The sequence below is a fragment of the Dama dama genome, chromosome 7, assembly GCF_033118175.1.
Source record: "Dama dama isolate Ldn47 chromosome 7, ASM3311817v1, whole genome shotgun sequence".
NCBI classification, from domain to species: Eukaryota; Metazoa; Chordata; class Mammalia; order Artiodactyla; family Cervidae; genus Dama; species Dama dama.
In genome coordinates, this window is record NC_083687.1 from 37,125,172 (window position 1) to 37,140,966 (window position 15,795).

Below are 15,795 nucleotides of genomic sequence, written 5' to 3' on the forward strand. Positions count from 1 at the left end.
TCCTCAAAAATAGAGTTCTAACATCTTTTCATCCTTCACTACCCAAGTCCTTGACTCACTTTCCTTTTGCTGCTCTTCCTTCCTTCTGTCTTTCTCTTCCTTCCCTCTTATTCATCCCCCTTTCCCATCTACCTTTTGATTTCCCATTTTCTGTTTACTAGGAATTACTGGTAAAGCCCTAAAGATGTTACACAGCCAGCCCAGCAACATCACTGACTTCTTAGGAGTGCCAGTCAAGAGACTGGCCCTCAACCCTGGTTGTCTGGAGGCCTTTAAACAAGCTAAGCAACCCTAATCCAGTCACACTGCTCCAGTCTCAGGAGAGAGTCAGTCTATTTGGAGGATTTTATAATTCAGTGACCTACTAGGGCATGTATGTAAGGCCAAATAATTAATGACAAGGATAGTTACTCTAAAAGGAAGAGAGAATGGTATCTCACTTCTCAGATAAATGTGTTTTTAAATCCAGCTTTCTGATCTACTCGGTATCTATTTGACCAGTAGGACATTTGTCCTGAGGCCCCAGGCAGGGACAGATGCACACCTGTATTTCTGCCAATCACTTGTTCAGAGTGTTTATGATACATGGGTTTCCTGTGGGTCAGCTAGTAGGCAGCTTACTGTGGGCTACTTAATTTTCTCCAGATGGTGCTTGCAGAGTGAGGGAAACAGAGAGGCTGTGGTGATGACTGCGGGTGGTGAGCTGTGGGTACCAGAACAGCTCCCCTGATTAAAAAGGAAACTATGGCGTTGGGGATCCCCAACTTGTGAATGTCCGGGGCAATCACAAGGACACCACACAAAAGAAACAGTTGTCAGTCAGGGAGAATTTCAGGTCAGTCCGTCTGGACCAAGAGAAGGCTACAAGAGCACCATGTAAGCCAGTGATGTCAGAACTTTCCCACCTCATTTCCATCCACCCTGTTCCAACATGGCCCAAGGGATGAAGATCCAGAGAGGGAGAGAGAAGGAACCTTGCAGAAATGGACACATCGATGCCTCCTGGTAGGTCCCCTGTGCCTCAGCAGGGGAGAGGGAAACATTGAATAGGCTGAATATGACACTTGACTGACCTGGCCTTGTGAAACCCAGAGTGACAGAATGTATGGAATGGTTGCAAGGTGATGCAGAAAATGAGGATACAGTGGAGTGTGGGTGAAGAAGTCACTGGAGGAGAATGGAGGCAGTTCAGGTTTGTATCTGCTATGGTCTCAACCTTTGTGTCCCCCCAGAAATTTCATATGATGAAATCCTGATTCCCATGGTTATAGCATCCATCTGAGGAGCCTTTGTGAGGTTATGGCGTTATAAGGATGGAGCCCCCTCAATGAAATGAGTGCTTTTATGTATAAGAGATACACAGAGCTTCCTAGCCCTTCGCACTGTGTGAGAATACAATAAGAAGTGTGTGACCAGAAAGGACCCTGCATGACCACACTGTGGAAATCCATTTCCATTGTTTATAAGTCTGTGATATTTTGTTATAGCAACCCAGAAGGACTAAGACAGCATCCTAACAATCTTCACACAGTTCAGTAAACCTCATGCTATTTGTACAAAGTTGTGAAGCACTGATCCTGTCTGGTGTAACACTGTGACAGTGGGCTGACAGTTTGTGGCTGGCTTTCATAAAGAATCCTGAGGATTCAGTCTTCTTGGTAGCATGACCAGAACCATGAACAATTGTCTAATTCTTTGATTCTAATAAATTGACCCAGCATAATTTTCTGTGATTCTTATGTAATCTCTTAATGGTCTTCTTTGTAATGCTAGCTTCTGCTATTTGGACTAATTTTAATAGGAGCTTCATTCTCTCAATTGTAGGGGTGTTTTTTGTTTTGATTTTTGATTAAATGAAAATAAGAAATGTTAACAAATTTCCCTCTTAGATTTTGAAATCTCTACAGAGTCTGTGTTTATTTTTTTAAGAGAAGAACCATTTCAAAGAGCATGCATTTAAAAGCTGTAAATTTCGAAGAAGCTTGCTATGGGATAGATCTTTAGGACCATCTCAGAGCTGGATGGGATGGATGTGGATTTAGCACTCGTCACTGATTCGGCACGCCAGGATCTTGCTGTACATGTCAACTTTACGTGAATCACTGCGCAGGCACTTGAACAGGTTATAAAGTGTAGAATGACGTGCATCTTCATCGCTGGACACCAGGGATTGGTATCCTGACCAGTACATGTGTTCCTCAGACAATATCCGCCTCACTGGAAGAATAATCTGAATACCCAAAAGATAATGATTTCTTATGCGTTTTATTAGTATTTCCTTATCTTTGTCCCTTGTAATTCTCAAATTAAGATTTGGGGAACACATACAAATGTAAAACTCTCTAGATATGGAATATGGAGCCAGCCTATGAGAAAACAATTAGGAATCTAAAAAGTAGAAACATAACTCAAGTTTAGTTTTAACTTTCTCTTGTCTTCCTTCCCACTCTCATCCTTCGATTTGAGGAGAACAGAGAAAGAGGAAAATGGAACTTCAAGAGCAGATGTCCTGGGATACTTTGAGGAAAACGCTGAGCTTGGAAATTCTGTTCTTCAGTTCTCCTACTCTTGAAAATATTTCAACCACCTGTGCCCAGGAAGAGGCAAGATTTTGGTGGAATCATGTGCAATGTAGGGAAGGCTCCACATGTCAAAAATTGCAGTGAAATTCTGATTCGTTTACAGTGGAATCTATCACTATGAATGACTAGGCTCCTGCTTTATGTAGTAGCAGTCTAGCATATAGAATTCATGAATCTTTTTCTTACAAAATGAGATATTTCAAAACTCCTTATGCATTACAGAGGTCAACTCTTTCATTCATGAACAAAGCAAGAAAGCCCTCTGCAGGATGCTCACCTGTCTGAATTGCCTCTCGAAGATTACTTGAAGTTTGACACATTTTTTAATATTCTCTAAGGCGCTTGATATGATAGTATCTGAGAGGTCTTTCTCAATCCGATGATCAGTGCCTAGATCAACCAAAGGAGCAGTCCAGAGGTACTGTAACATGAGTATCCACTTAGTAAGGTCTTCATTCTAAGAAAATATAAGAAACAATCTCATTGAAATAATCATAATTCAATGGTTGTGGTTACAGGTGATCGTTGCTCAGAGCAGCTGACCTAAAAGGCTTTTGCTTATTCCTATGTGTATGCAGAGATTTTTGAAGGTAGTAAAAGTTGCAAAATTATAAAATGTAAGCTATTAGTTCCCACTTCACTGAATTATTAAAAATCTGGGTTATTTGAGGAATTAATTCTTCTGATGAGTTCTAATTTATAACATAAATTTTCTTTTTCCTCTGAAATTCTACCAACCACTCAGTGAGTTCTTTTATGTTTGTATATTTGCAGGGGAGAAATCTAAGTATTTTATGACAAGTCAGTATGTGCCTGCAGTACCTGACCCAGGAAAGAGGCATTCTGCCTGTGCCTACATCATTGTCACCCAGTGATTTTTTCATATTAATGAATCAGATGAGTCATATGTATTTGTTTTCGATTGGTAATTTGTTTTATGTTGTTACAACAAAGAGACAATGAAGAAGACATGACATTCCTAAACAGGCTTTCTTTCCTCAGTTGATCCCAACACCAGCCCCCATGCTGGTATCAGAAGAGTCTGTCTTGTTGACATGTGTCCGGGCAAAAAATGGCACAGCGTTGTCTTTAGTAACAGCATCCGTGGGATTCACAATGGAGGGTTTTCCTCCCAGGTGCACTACTACTAGCAGAACTGAGTTTGAAAATCCTGGGGTCTGAAGATCTCTAGTTAATAATCTTGATTTCTTTATAGCCATGAACTCTTTTAGTGGTAAAAAAAACTTAGAACTGAGTAGGACTAACTATAGTAATGCACATAAAGTGCTTAATAGAATGTATGGCCATGTAGAACCTCTCAATAAACTGTAAATTCAAGCTTATTGAAAAATCCCTCGTCCTCCTCCTTTTTGAACTTTTCCTTTACTTGATCATCCTCATTATTAATGAGCTTAACAGAGGAAAACAATGCTGATATCATTAAGAAAGTTATACACCATGGAATATTACTCAGCCATTAAAAAGAATTCATTTGAATCAGTTCAAATGAGATGGATGAAACTGGAGCCCATTATACAGAGTGAAGTAAGCCAGAAAGATAAAGACCAATACAGTATACAAATGCATATATATGGAATTTAGAAAGATGGTAACGATAACCCTATATGCAAAACAGAAAAAGAGACACAGATGTACAGAACGGAATTTTGGACTCTGTTGGAGAAGGCGAGGGTGGGATGTTTCGAGGGAACAGCTTCGAAACATGTATATATCTAGGGTGAAACAGATCACCAGCCCAGGCTGGATGCATGAGACAAGTGCTCGGGCCTGGTGCACTGGGAAGACCCAGAGGAATCGGGTGGGGAGGGACATGGGAGGGGGATCGGGATGGAGAATACTTGTAAATCCATGGCTGATTCATGTCAATGTATGACAAAAACCACTACAATATTGTAAAGTAATTAGCCTCCAACTAATAAAAATAAATTAAAAAAAAAAGAAAGTTTTAGAGAGAAAGATAGAATTTTAAGGGGGCATGCATATGAAAATATTTTAAAATATGTTAGGATGAAGGACAATGCAGGAAATCAGAAAGGAGAGATTATAAAGGTGAAAATTTGGAGCTGCCAGTAATCATTGAGGCTTGATATGTAAACTGTGTTGTCCTCAGTACAGATGCAATTGTTGCGGCCATGAGAAGCAAAGCAATGTTATATAGGCCAATGTGGGGGAAACTTACAAATTAAAAATAAAAGGTGACGGAGGAGTCATTGAGAGTGACAAATGAAGGAGGTGTCAGAGAAGTGGAAGCAGAATCAGGAGAGCCTTGAGAGGCAGACGTGCTGGCTCGAATGGTGCAGTATAGGACTCCCACATATGAGTCACTAGTAACAGGGAGTACTCAAAACTGGGGTGTGTTTCTTACATATTCATGAATTTTGCAATCTTATATTTTACACATGGAAGTTCCCATTCATTTCCTGTTTTTGTGCAGAATAATAGCTGCAATCCTGTGTCTAATGCATTGCTTGAACTAAATTTGTCTGCATGGACAATTTACAGATGTGTTGTTTATTTTGCTACTACAGATCTTTAGTTATCCCTTGATTTCACTCATGCTTCATCAACTGCATAATATGATTTCTCTTCAACTGCTTACAATTCCTCCACCGTTTTCTTCATGTACAGTTAACATTATCTCTAATAATCTGAAGCCTGTTAAGCTACACACTGTCTCACTTGATCTGGTGAAAAACCCAGGTGAAAGACTCACGTTCATCTGCTGGGCTTTTTCTCTTTCTTCAGGAGCATGGAGGGAATTGGTGTGGCAGTCATTGATGGCATTGATATACTCTGGTTTACTCTGGGAATACTTTTCTTCCTGAAAGTGATCAGAAATTAGCGAGGGTTGTTGGGTATTCAGTGGATGAGCCCATTACCAGAACATTATCATGTTTGATAGTAGTGTAAATTTTTAACCGGGGGCATCACAAAATTTGAAAGTCATTATTTTCCTACTTTTTCTACATATTGTCTCTGTGAAAATGATTTTACATCTAACTTTCCTAAGGTCAAACTTTTCCTTCTCTATTATAACACTATCTTTTTAAAATTTTTTTAGTATTTGAACCAAATATAGTACTTTTGTACCGATACTTGATGCCTCCCAGGTGACGGTAGTGGTAAAGAACATTCCTGCCAATGCAGGAGATACAAAAAGCCTCAGGTTAGATCCCTAGGTGAGGAGCATCCCTTGCGAGAGGGTACAGCAGCACACTCCTATACTCTCGCCTGGCGAATCCTATGGACAGAGGAGCCTGTTGGGCTACAGTCAGTAGGGTTGCAAAGTGTTGGACACAACTGATGTGACTTAGAATGCATGCATGCACCTATATTTAACTATTTAATCTCTTGTTTACTGTGGTTTGGAGCCAATATATTCCTTTATACAGAGTAATACAGTAATGACTCTGACTTATGTCTGAACACGCTCACCAAAATCTTAGTGTTCATCCCAGGTGTAGAATACAATGCTGTTTATGGTGAAAAAAAGGTACATCAGAAAAAAATGGCATAAAATTATGGGAAATACTAAGCAATGGACTGAGAATAATAAGAGTAGAAAAATCTTAACTAACACTTTGATAGAGAAAAACTAATCTTTAATGGAAGTTATGAACATTTGAAGAGATTACTAGGAAGAGTTGGAAAAAATGGACAGTCAAAAATGAAGGATGAAACAAAAACTAGTGTTTACAAAGAACTATGTGAATTTAATAGAAACCTTTAGCACTGCCTTTTATTAGCTGTCTGCTCTACTGTGTGCTCCTTCATTGACCTAAAAAAATTAACATACAACTTTCAAATACCTTCATTAGAAAGAGAATAATTGTTTCCAATTGTAAACTCCCCTTCTACTATAATTCTAAACCTATTCACTGCAAATCTTAAAACAATAATTTGTATCATTAAAAAAACTACCAGTGTTCGTTTTTGCGACCGGGATTCAGCTTTGTTTAACATGTTCCATCCACGCAGTTCACTGCACAGCAGTTCTCATTTATTGGCTATTTACTCTGAGCCTGGAGAAGAAAGCCCAGAGAGGCCCTGAATGACCAAAAAATCAACATGCTTCCTTTTCCCCAGTCCCGCCTAAAAGTGCTTTAGTCAGGTAGTATTATGGACTGAATGTGTGTTCTTTAAATTCATGTGTTAGAGCCCGAACTGCCAAAGTACACTGTTTTGAAAAGGGTTCTGACTTTTTCGCACACCATGGTTTATAGCTCTTCAGACTCCTCTGTCCATGGGATTTCTCAGGCAAAAATACTAGAGTGGCTTGCCATTTCCTTCTCCAGGGACTCTTCCAGACCCAGGGATAGAACCCAGTTCCCTCCCATTGTGGGCAGATTTGTTACCATCTGAGCCACCAGCAAAGTCCATTAAGGTTAAATGCGCTCATCCAATAGATTTAGTGTCTCCATGAAGCGAAACACCAGAGAATTTTCTCTTCTGTCTCTGTGTCTTTGTGTCCTTTCCTCTGTCTGTCTGCCCCACTCCCCACCCTGTGTAAGGACGCATGGAGAAGCCATCCTGGAGAGAAAGAGTTCTTACCAGAACCTCACCTTGCTGGTGCCCTGATCTGGGACTTCTAGCCCCCAGAGCTGTGAGGAAATAAATTTCTGGTGTTTATTCCACTGAGTCTATTGTATTCTTTTATGGCATTCCTAGCTGACAAATACAAAATCATTTATTTGGAAATTTAAAAAAGAAAATGAATGAAAGGAAATTGAAAAAGTTATTGCACTTCCTAGGAATGTTTCAGATTTCACAAAACTGGTCCGTTCTTCGATTTCCACATCTTATGAGCTGTTGGCATCTTTAACCTAGAGAGTGTGTTATTTGAACTTTGGCTGGTGCAGCCCTCTTGTTGGAAGGACAGTATGGCCCAGTCACTTACATGAAGGTAACTTCTGGGAGCCTGGCGGGCTACAGTCCATGGGGTTGCAGGAGTCGGAAACAACTTAGCAACTAAACCACCACCACCATAGTACTTACAAACTCATTGAACATCTTCGTGGAAAGGTTATGCATGTCATGGGACAGCCTGGAGACACGGCTAAACGTGTTTCTAAGGAACTTCAGGGGGACGCCAAACACGTCAGGACCGCAGGACGGGCATACATTGCCTTGGCACAGGAGCAGATTTGACATGACCAGCAGCAGGAGCAGGCAGGACCCTGCCAAAATAAAAACATGAGCCATTCTGAGATGATCTAATCACCTGAGGTTATCGAATCCATCCTGTGGAGGGAAGCCTTTTGCTCTGAGCAGGAGTTGATGCTGTAGTAGCTGGGGTGCGGAAGAAAGTGCGCCCTCTGTGTGAATTTAGATGGATGATGACATTTGCACAGACAGATATATGGAGAAGTAGGTTACTCCCTGCATTTTTGTATTGCTCCCAGAGGTACTTCTGTGCTCTGGAAACATTTGGAACTTAATTCTGAGCCAGAGTATTTAGGCCCTTCTTTTAAGACAGTTTAATGTTGGGACTCGGCAGACTCTGAGCACCGAGGCCCTCTAGGAGTGTGTTATTTTTTCACTCTACAATGACTAGTGCTTGAATTTTAGACACGGAAATGACAAGAAGTGTACAGTTGATCTGTGTGGTTTATCATCACGCTGGGGTAAGAGTAAACACATGACTGACTGTTCACTACTATTGAGTACAGAGAGAATACTAAGAGAAAAAGAATACTGTACCTTGGATCTGCTAACTCACCTTTGTAACCCCATGCATGTCTTTGATACTTTCCCAAAAGCTCTAAAACATCTTAAAATTTGTGTTTCACAGTAGCCTTGTGAGATAGCCTTGATTTTCACTATGATCATCAACTTATGTTAAGGAAGATGCAATGACTTGTGGAGGGCAAATAATTTTCCCAGGTCCCATTATTAGCAGATGGAGGTGACTGGGCACCAATGCAGTCATCTGTTCACTTCCTGATGTCACATCACACATGTCTGTGGGCTCTCAGTCTGCATGTGTGTAACCAGGACCATATCAGGAGCTGTGATGACTCTGTTTAACGCGAAAAATATTTTGTCTTTGACTGCAAAGCAGCAGTGACCCTAGAACACTGGTTTTATCCACTTGTTCTGCTCTGTCTATAAAACACTCACTGTTAAAATCTTTGACAATTATCAGTGTGGGGCCTGGTTCTCCTGGCTAGCCTTGCTTCTTGGCAACTTGACAGCTCTTCTACTTTTATGCATCCTTAATCTTCTCATTACGTTTGTTTCTTCGAGAAAATGGCAGGTAAATCTCCAAATGGTAATACAAGAATATTACCTGGTCAGCACCCAAGACAACCTCATTGGCTCTGCGAACAAAGGCCTGACTTTGATGCTTTAGGGAGTAAATTCAACTGTCTCGTCGCGAGCACATCCTGACAACCCATGGGCCAAGTTTTTGTACCATCTCCAAACATCTCCTCGTTGATATTAAAACTAGACATTCATGCTTCCATGATGTATTTTAATATTTCAGAAATTACTTCTGGCCCTAATTTTGGCCAACAGAAGCATAAAAGCATAGACTCTTGCTAGCGTGATTTTAGTATTACTTTTCCTGTCCATCCTTTGTAAGTAAGTATAATTTAAGACTGAAGTGAGCAAGAATTGAGTTTGGACAAGAAACTGATTAAACAAGAATTTTATCCTCCTGAATGAGATCTGAACATGATTCTTTTTCCAATTTGCCAGAAGAGTGGTAATTTATTTAAGGATAAGATACTAGCATTTACTAGGTTTTCTCTGCTCTTAGTTTAAAGGGGCATGAAATCTAGAAATAAAATGGTTATGTAAAAGTAGGTGATGAAAATCAAAGAACTGGTTCTCAAAAAGAAGACATATAAGTTGGAGAAATTTGGGACAATCTCTCTCATGAACTAAAAAGCTTATTGTGAAAGGCAAGGAGAATAATACCTTGTATAACATAGACATATTTCTGTGTATATATTCTGTGGATGTATACATGTGTTATGAATAAATATATGCATAATTCCTACATGGAACTTTAGACCTTATAAAATTCAAATTTATAAGTGGCAGTAAATATAACAGAATACCCTAATTCCTAATGTAATTGATCATTTGTTGGTGGATGACTAACTATGATTTTTTTTTCTGTTAAAGTGTTATTTCTGTGTTTGCTTTGGTAGCACACATATTAAAAATTTGGAATAATACTGAGAAAATTAGCATGGCCCCTGCCCAAGGATGATACACAAATATGTGAAGCCTTCCATATTTTTCTCTAACAGCTTTGAGGGGTTCGATGGGAATCAAGGTGGGAAGGAGGTTCAAGACTGAGGTGACATAGGTAAACCTATGGCTGACTCATGTTGATGTTTGGCCGAAAACAGTACAGTGTTGTAAAGCAATTAGCCTTCAATTAAACATCAATAAATTTAATGATTAAAACTGTTACTGGGGATCATATAACAGGTTCAGATGTCCATTCTATGACTAAAGAGGATCTGACTGCAAACTGATGGTTTCAATTATCATTGGTCAGTGATTCATTAACTTTATAGTTGGATGAGAAAAGTCAACTAACAAACACTATTGTCTGTGATTCAGTGTCATAGCAAGCTATAGTCCTGGTCTGCATTTGCTTTTAGGCGGTATAGCGCCCAAACTTTGAAACTGAGGCTCATCCAAGAAGCCCACAGTCATGAGTCCTGTTCAGGGTTTCTGTTCCTGATGCTGGAGGCTTCTGTTCGCTGGTCCACTAGGTCTGAAACTTTCTCTCCTGAGCATTCTCTGGTTCTATCATGTGCACAAGTCTTTCTATTTTGGTTGTCTAATTTGATTCTCTTATTCTTTTGATCAGACTACCAAGTCTCTCTACGATTTACTTTTTAGACCCTTTTGAGCTTTGATTTTTCTGATGCTCATTAGTGTATTTGCTTCCATGTCTAAATCTGAGTAGTTCTCAGCATCTACATATACCCTACCCTATTCGCTTACTGTCTGGATTTTGGTGTTCAGCATCAGCATACTTTTATGAACTTCATTTTCCTTCTGGTGAAGTTTCTGGTATACAGTTTAAGCTGGTGGGCTCCCATCTGGCTTTTTCGTGTTGTCTCCAAAAAATCAGAGAACTCTGCTTTCTTTCTAGGCAATACTGCCCCTTCATTTGATACCATTGCTAATTTTCTGTGATTTCACTTCCTGCCTCATAAGCTTTGTCTTTCTCAGTCTACTCTAACTTGAGTGCTATGTGTCTCTATGTTGGTATTATTATTTTATTTTATTTTGTTAATTTTAATTGGAGGCTAGTTACTTTATAATATTGTATTGTTTTTGCCATACAATGACAAGAATCCGCCATGGGTGTACAAGTGTTCCCCATCCTGAACCCTCTTCCCACCTCTCTCCCCTTCCCATCCTTCTGGGTCATCCCAGTGCACCAGCCCCGAGCACCCTGGATCATGCATCGAACCTGGACTGGCGATTCGTGTCACATGTGATAATATACATCTTTCAATGCCATTCTCCCAAGTCAGCCCACCCTCGTCTCTCCCACAGAGTCCAAAATACTTCTATACAACTGTGTGTCTTTTGCTGTCTCTCATACAGGGTTATCATTACCATCTCTCTGAGGTCCATATATATATGCTAGTATGCTGTATTGGTGTTTTTTTTTCTGGCTTACTTCACTCTGTATAATAGCTCCAGTTTCATCCACCTCATTAGGACTGATTCAAAGGCATTCTTTTTACTGGCTGAGTAATATTCCATTGTATATATGTACCACATTTTTCTCATCCATTCGTCTGCTGATGGGCATCTAGGTTGCTTCCATGTCTTGCCTATTATAAACATTGCCGCAATGAACATTGGGGTTCACTTGTCTCTTTCAATTCTGGTTTCCTCGGTGTTTATGCCCTGTAATGGGATTGCTCGGTCCTATGGCAGTTTTGTTTCTAGTTTTTTAAGGAATCTCCACCTTATTCTCCATAGAGGCTGTATTACTATTTTAAATAAATTTCAACGTAGTATACCAGAGAATTAAAGGGAATAAAATTTTAATAGTACTAGTCATTACATACAACCCCCAAATTATAATCCAGTAATGCTCCCAGTTGTAAATGACTTTCTACCCATGTATTACTGTGGTTTCCTACTCACTCCTTGCTATGTGTTTCAATTTTGAAATAGATTGTAGAAAACAATGGAGTGGAAAATTCTAAAAATCACCTTGGATTTTAGATGCCTCAAGATTAAGTATGTAATGATTAGTTTTTTATAGTTAGTAGAGCACACATAGCTCAGTGTACGGTGATTGCTATTGAGTGAAGGATGTATACTGTGAACTTCAATCACCAAACAGGTGATTGGAAATAAAAAAAAAGCAATGTCAAGAAGACACAGGGTTCTGTTCTGGAAGGAAAAACTTACAGTTTCTCTCATCTACAGTATAATCTTCAGATTTTTCAAAACACTTACTCTTCCTTTGCTCAGTTAATAATTTGAGTTGTTTTATTTTTTTTCCTACTGAGGTGCATGAGTCTCTTATATAAACTTGATATGAAGCTTTTACCAAATATGTGATTTGAATTTTTTTTTTCATTCCATAGGTTGCCATTTAATTTTATTGATGGGTTCGTTTACTCTGTAGAAGGTTTTGAGTTTGATGTGTTCTCACTAGTTTATTTTTGCAGCTCTTGCCTTTGCTTTTGATGACTGACTTATTTGAGCAGCTTGTATTTTGGAAAGCAATCCTTTATCAGTTGTTTTATTTGCTATTATCTTCTCCCATTCTTACCAAAAGACAGAGACTGGATGAATGGATACAAAACAAGACCCATATATATGCTGTCTACGAGAGACCCACTTCAGTCCTAGAGACACATACAGACTGAAAGTGAGAGGATGGAAAAAGATATTCCATGCAAATGGAAATCAAAAGAAAGCTGGATTGGCAATTCTCATATCAGAAAAAAATAGACCTTAAAATAAAAACTATTATAAGAGATAAAGAAGGACACCACCTAATGATCAAGGGTCAGTCCAAGGAAAAGACAAAACAATTTTAAATATCTATGTAGCCAACTAGGGGCACTTCAATACATAAGGGAAACCCTAACTGACACAAAAGGGGAAATTGACAGTAACACAGTAATAGTAGGGCATGTCAACACCACACCTATACCAATGGGCAGATCAACAAAACAGAAAATTAATAAGGAAACATAAGCCTAAAAGGAAATATTAGAGCAAACAGACCTAATTGATATCTTCAGCATATTCCATCCAAATGCAGAATACACTTTCTTCTCAAGTGCAATGGAACATTTTCCTCATCTTGGGTCACAAATCAAACCTCAGTAAATTTAAGGAAATTGAAATTATATCAAGCATTTTCTCTGACAACAACACTATGAGACTAGATATAGATTATAGGGGGAAAAAAAACAACTTCAAAGAACACAAACACATGGAGGTTCAGCAACACATTTCTAAATAATAAACAGATTACTTAAGAAATAAGGGAAATCAAAACATGCCTAGACATAGAGAACAATGAAAACATGATGATCTAAAACCTAGAGGATGCAACAAGAGCAGTTCTCAAAGGGAAGGTTATTAGTAATACAAATCCTACCTGAAGATACACATTGAATAGAGAACCTAGCTTTACATATCTTTAGCTCTTTTTAAATTTCTCTTATAAATGTCTTAGGAAAGGGAAATCACTCAGTCGTGCCTGACTCTTTGCAACCCCATGGACAGTAGCCTGCACCAAGCTCCTCTGTCCATGGGATTTTCTAGGCTAGAACACTGGAGTGGGTTGCTGTTTCCTTCTCCAGATCAATATCTTAAAGGTTTTTTATAAAATCTTTCAACACCTTGCTTAAGTTTATTTCTAAGTGTTTTATCTTTTTGTGATGCAATAGTAAATGTGCTTGTTTTCTTTATTCAACTTTCTGATAGTTTTTTGTTAATATATATAGGTACACAACATAGTTTCATATATTGAAATATAGTAAACATAATGTATGCTACATCTTTAAAGAATAGACATTCTCCCACAAATAAGACATATAGATGGTCAAGACAATGACAAGATGCTCAGCACTGCTAATAATCAAAGGAAATGCAGATCAAAAGCACAAGAGATATCATTTCGTACATGTTTGAATGGCTAGTATCAAAAATGTAAGAAATGACAAAACTTGTTGGGGATGTGGAGAAAAAGGAGTGCTTATGCTCTGTTGATAGGGATGTATGCCAGTGCAAATCCCACAGAAAAATACTGTGAAGGTTCCTCAAGAAATTTCAAAGAGAACTGTTATGTGATCCATTATCCCCCTTCTGGATATACAGTCATATTCCCATGTTCATTGCAGCATCATTCACAGTAGCCTTGGTATAGGAACAACCTGAGTATCTTTCAATAGGTGAATGGATTAAAACAATGTGATGTTACATATATATGTAAATATTATTTACCCATTACAAAAAGAAAGAAATCTTACCAATCATTGCAACATGGATGAAACTGGAGGGCATTCCACTATGTAAACTAAGTCAGACAAAGAAAAATACAATAAGATCTCAAATATAAGGAATTACAAAAAAACAATAATCTCTGAGAGACTGAACATCATCGACTGGCATACTGACTCAACGGACATGAGTTTGAGTAAGCTCTGGGTGTCGGGGATACACAGGGAAGCCTGGCGTGCTGCAGTCCACAGGGTCACAAAGATTCGGACATGACTGAATGACTGACTCAACTGAATAGAGTGGAACTAACCTGTGTTCTCCTCAAAAAGCAGAAGTTAAACATGTGTGGTGATGGCAATGTTACTTAATAGAAAGGGAAACTCGTTTCTAATACATGCACAAATGGGGGTGGACAAGATGACAGAGGGGTATGTGGAAGTGGGGTACACCTCTCTCCACCGATGCATCAAGAGCATCTATAGACGCAGCAGTTCTCACAGAAGACCAGGTGAATACTGGCAGGACGCCCTGACTACTGAGGTGGAATATCCTGATCCACACAAAACTCAGTAGGACAAAGGAAAGAAGGGACAAGGAGGAAGGGGAAAGAAGGAGGAAAGCATGTGCGACCAGCCTGCACCTGGGGGTGAGGGAGCTAAAGCGCAGAGGAGTAATCCCCGCGTCCATAGCCGTCCACTGGAATGGGAAAGTCATTTGAAGCTGTTGGGGAGTGAACTAACTAATCTGTCACTGTCTGAATGGAGTGAGAACCTCATAGACAAGCCATGCTGCAGCCTTTCATACCTCGGACAGGGTTGTAAGTCCACTGGTGTCCACGGAAGCTGAGAGCAGGAGCCATGGGGATTGCAGAATGATCCCAGTGTGAGGAGTCCTGTTGACCGTGGGGAGTCAGCCGGATGGGATGGGATGGAGGAAATCTGCTGCATCGAATGCTTCTTAAGGAAACCCAGGAGGCCATAAAAGTAGGGTTCAACTGCTTGTGGAGTCCAGTTATCTCTTTCCCCATGCTGGTACCTGTAGGTGGAGCAATAGAGAAAGACTTCAGTGAGGGTGGTCCTTGAGTGCCTGATGCACTAAGCAATGAAGAGTATTGAATGTCTGTGTACCCTACCCTATCCTATTGTCTGTCTTAATTGTGGATATTAACATTGTAATATTTTTATGAACTTAAATTTCTTCTGGTAGAGTTTCTGATTTACAAATTAAGCTAGTTCCTCACATCTGACTCATTCTTGGTGTTTCAAGAAATTTTGAGAAGCTTCCTTCCTCTCAAGGCAATGCTGCCCTTTACTTTACTACCATTGCTCACTTCCCATACTTTCACTTCTTTCTACTATACTCTATGTCTTTCTCTATTCACTATAATTTTAGTAGTATGTGTCCCTATGTTGCTATTAATATTTATAATAAATTATTAACCCGATGTAGTAGAGAATCAAAAGGACTCCAGTTTCAACACTAGTAATAAATTACCTCCAAATTATAATCCATTAATGCTCACATTTGAAACTGATTTTCTATCGATATATTAGTGAGGTCTCTGAACTCCTTTTCCTTACTAGCTGACTCAATTTTGAAATGAATTATAGAAAACAATGGAGTGGTAAACTCTGGAAATTACCTTCCTTTTGATATGCCTTATTAGTTAGTATGCAAATATTAGTTTTGCTTTTTTTTTTCCCCTTGTGAAGCTGTTTTTAGTACATATTCTAGC

At 39.2% G+C, this 15,795-nt stretch overlaps 1 protein-coding gene and 1 non-coding gene across 2 annotated transcripts; one reads left to right on the forward strand and one right to left on the reverse strand.

The window, feature by feature from the left end:
* Positions 1-2,038: 2,038 nt before the first annotated feature.
* On the reverse strand, positions 2,039-15,039 carry LOC133059180 (placental prolactin-related protein 3-like). The gene is made up of 5 exons (XM_061146206.1): positions 14,865-15,039; positions 7,599-7,780; positions 5,317-5,424; positions 2,860-3,039; positions 2,039-2,230 (listed from the first exon to the last, which is right to left on the reverse strand). The coding sequence occupies exons 1-5, from the start codon at positions 15,037-15,039 to the stop codon at positions 2,039-2,041; spliced, it is 837 nt and encodes a 278-aa protein (XP_061002189.1).
* LOC133060093 (U6 spliceosomal RNA) lies at positions 9,750-9,856 on the forward strand. The gene has a single exon (XR_009693755.1). It is a non-coding gene; the product is annotated as a U6 spliceosomal RNA (small nuclear RNA).
* Positions 15,040-15,795: the final 756 nt, after the last annotated feature.

Excerpts from the sequence above, each read along its gene's own strand:
- LOC133059180 (XM_061146206.1), bottom strand. The coding sequence starts at position 15,039 with ATGGCCTCCTGGGTTTCCTTAAGAAGCATTCGATGCAGCAGATTTCCT. Across the intron at positions 7,781-14,864 it reads GACTTACAACCCTGTCCGAG|GGTCCTGCCTGCTCCTGCTG; the intron begins GTATGAAAGGCT and ends TTATTTTGGCAG. Across the intron at positions 3,040-5,316 it reads AAAAAGCCCAGCAGATGAAC|AATGAAGACCTTACTAAGTG; the intron begins GTGAGTCTTTCA and ends ATATTTTCTTAG.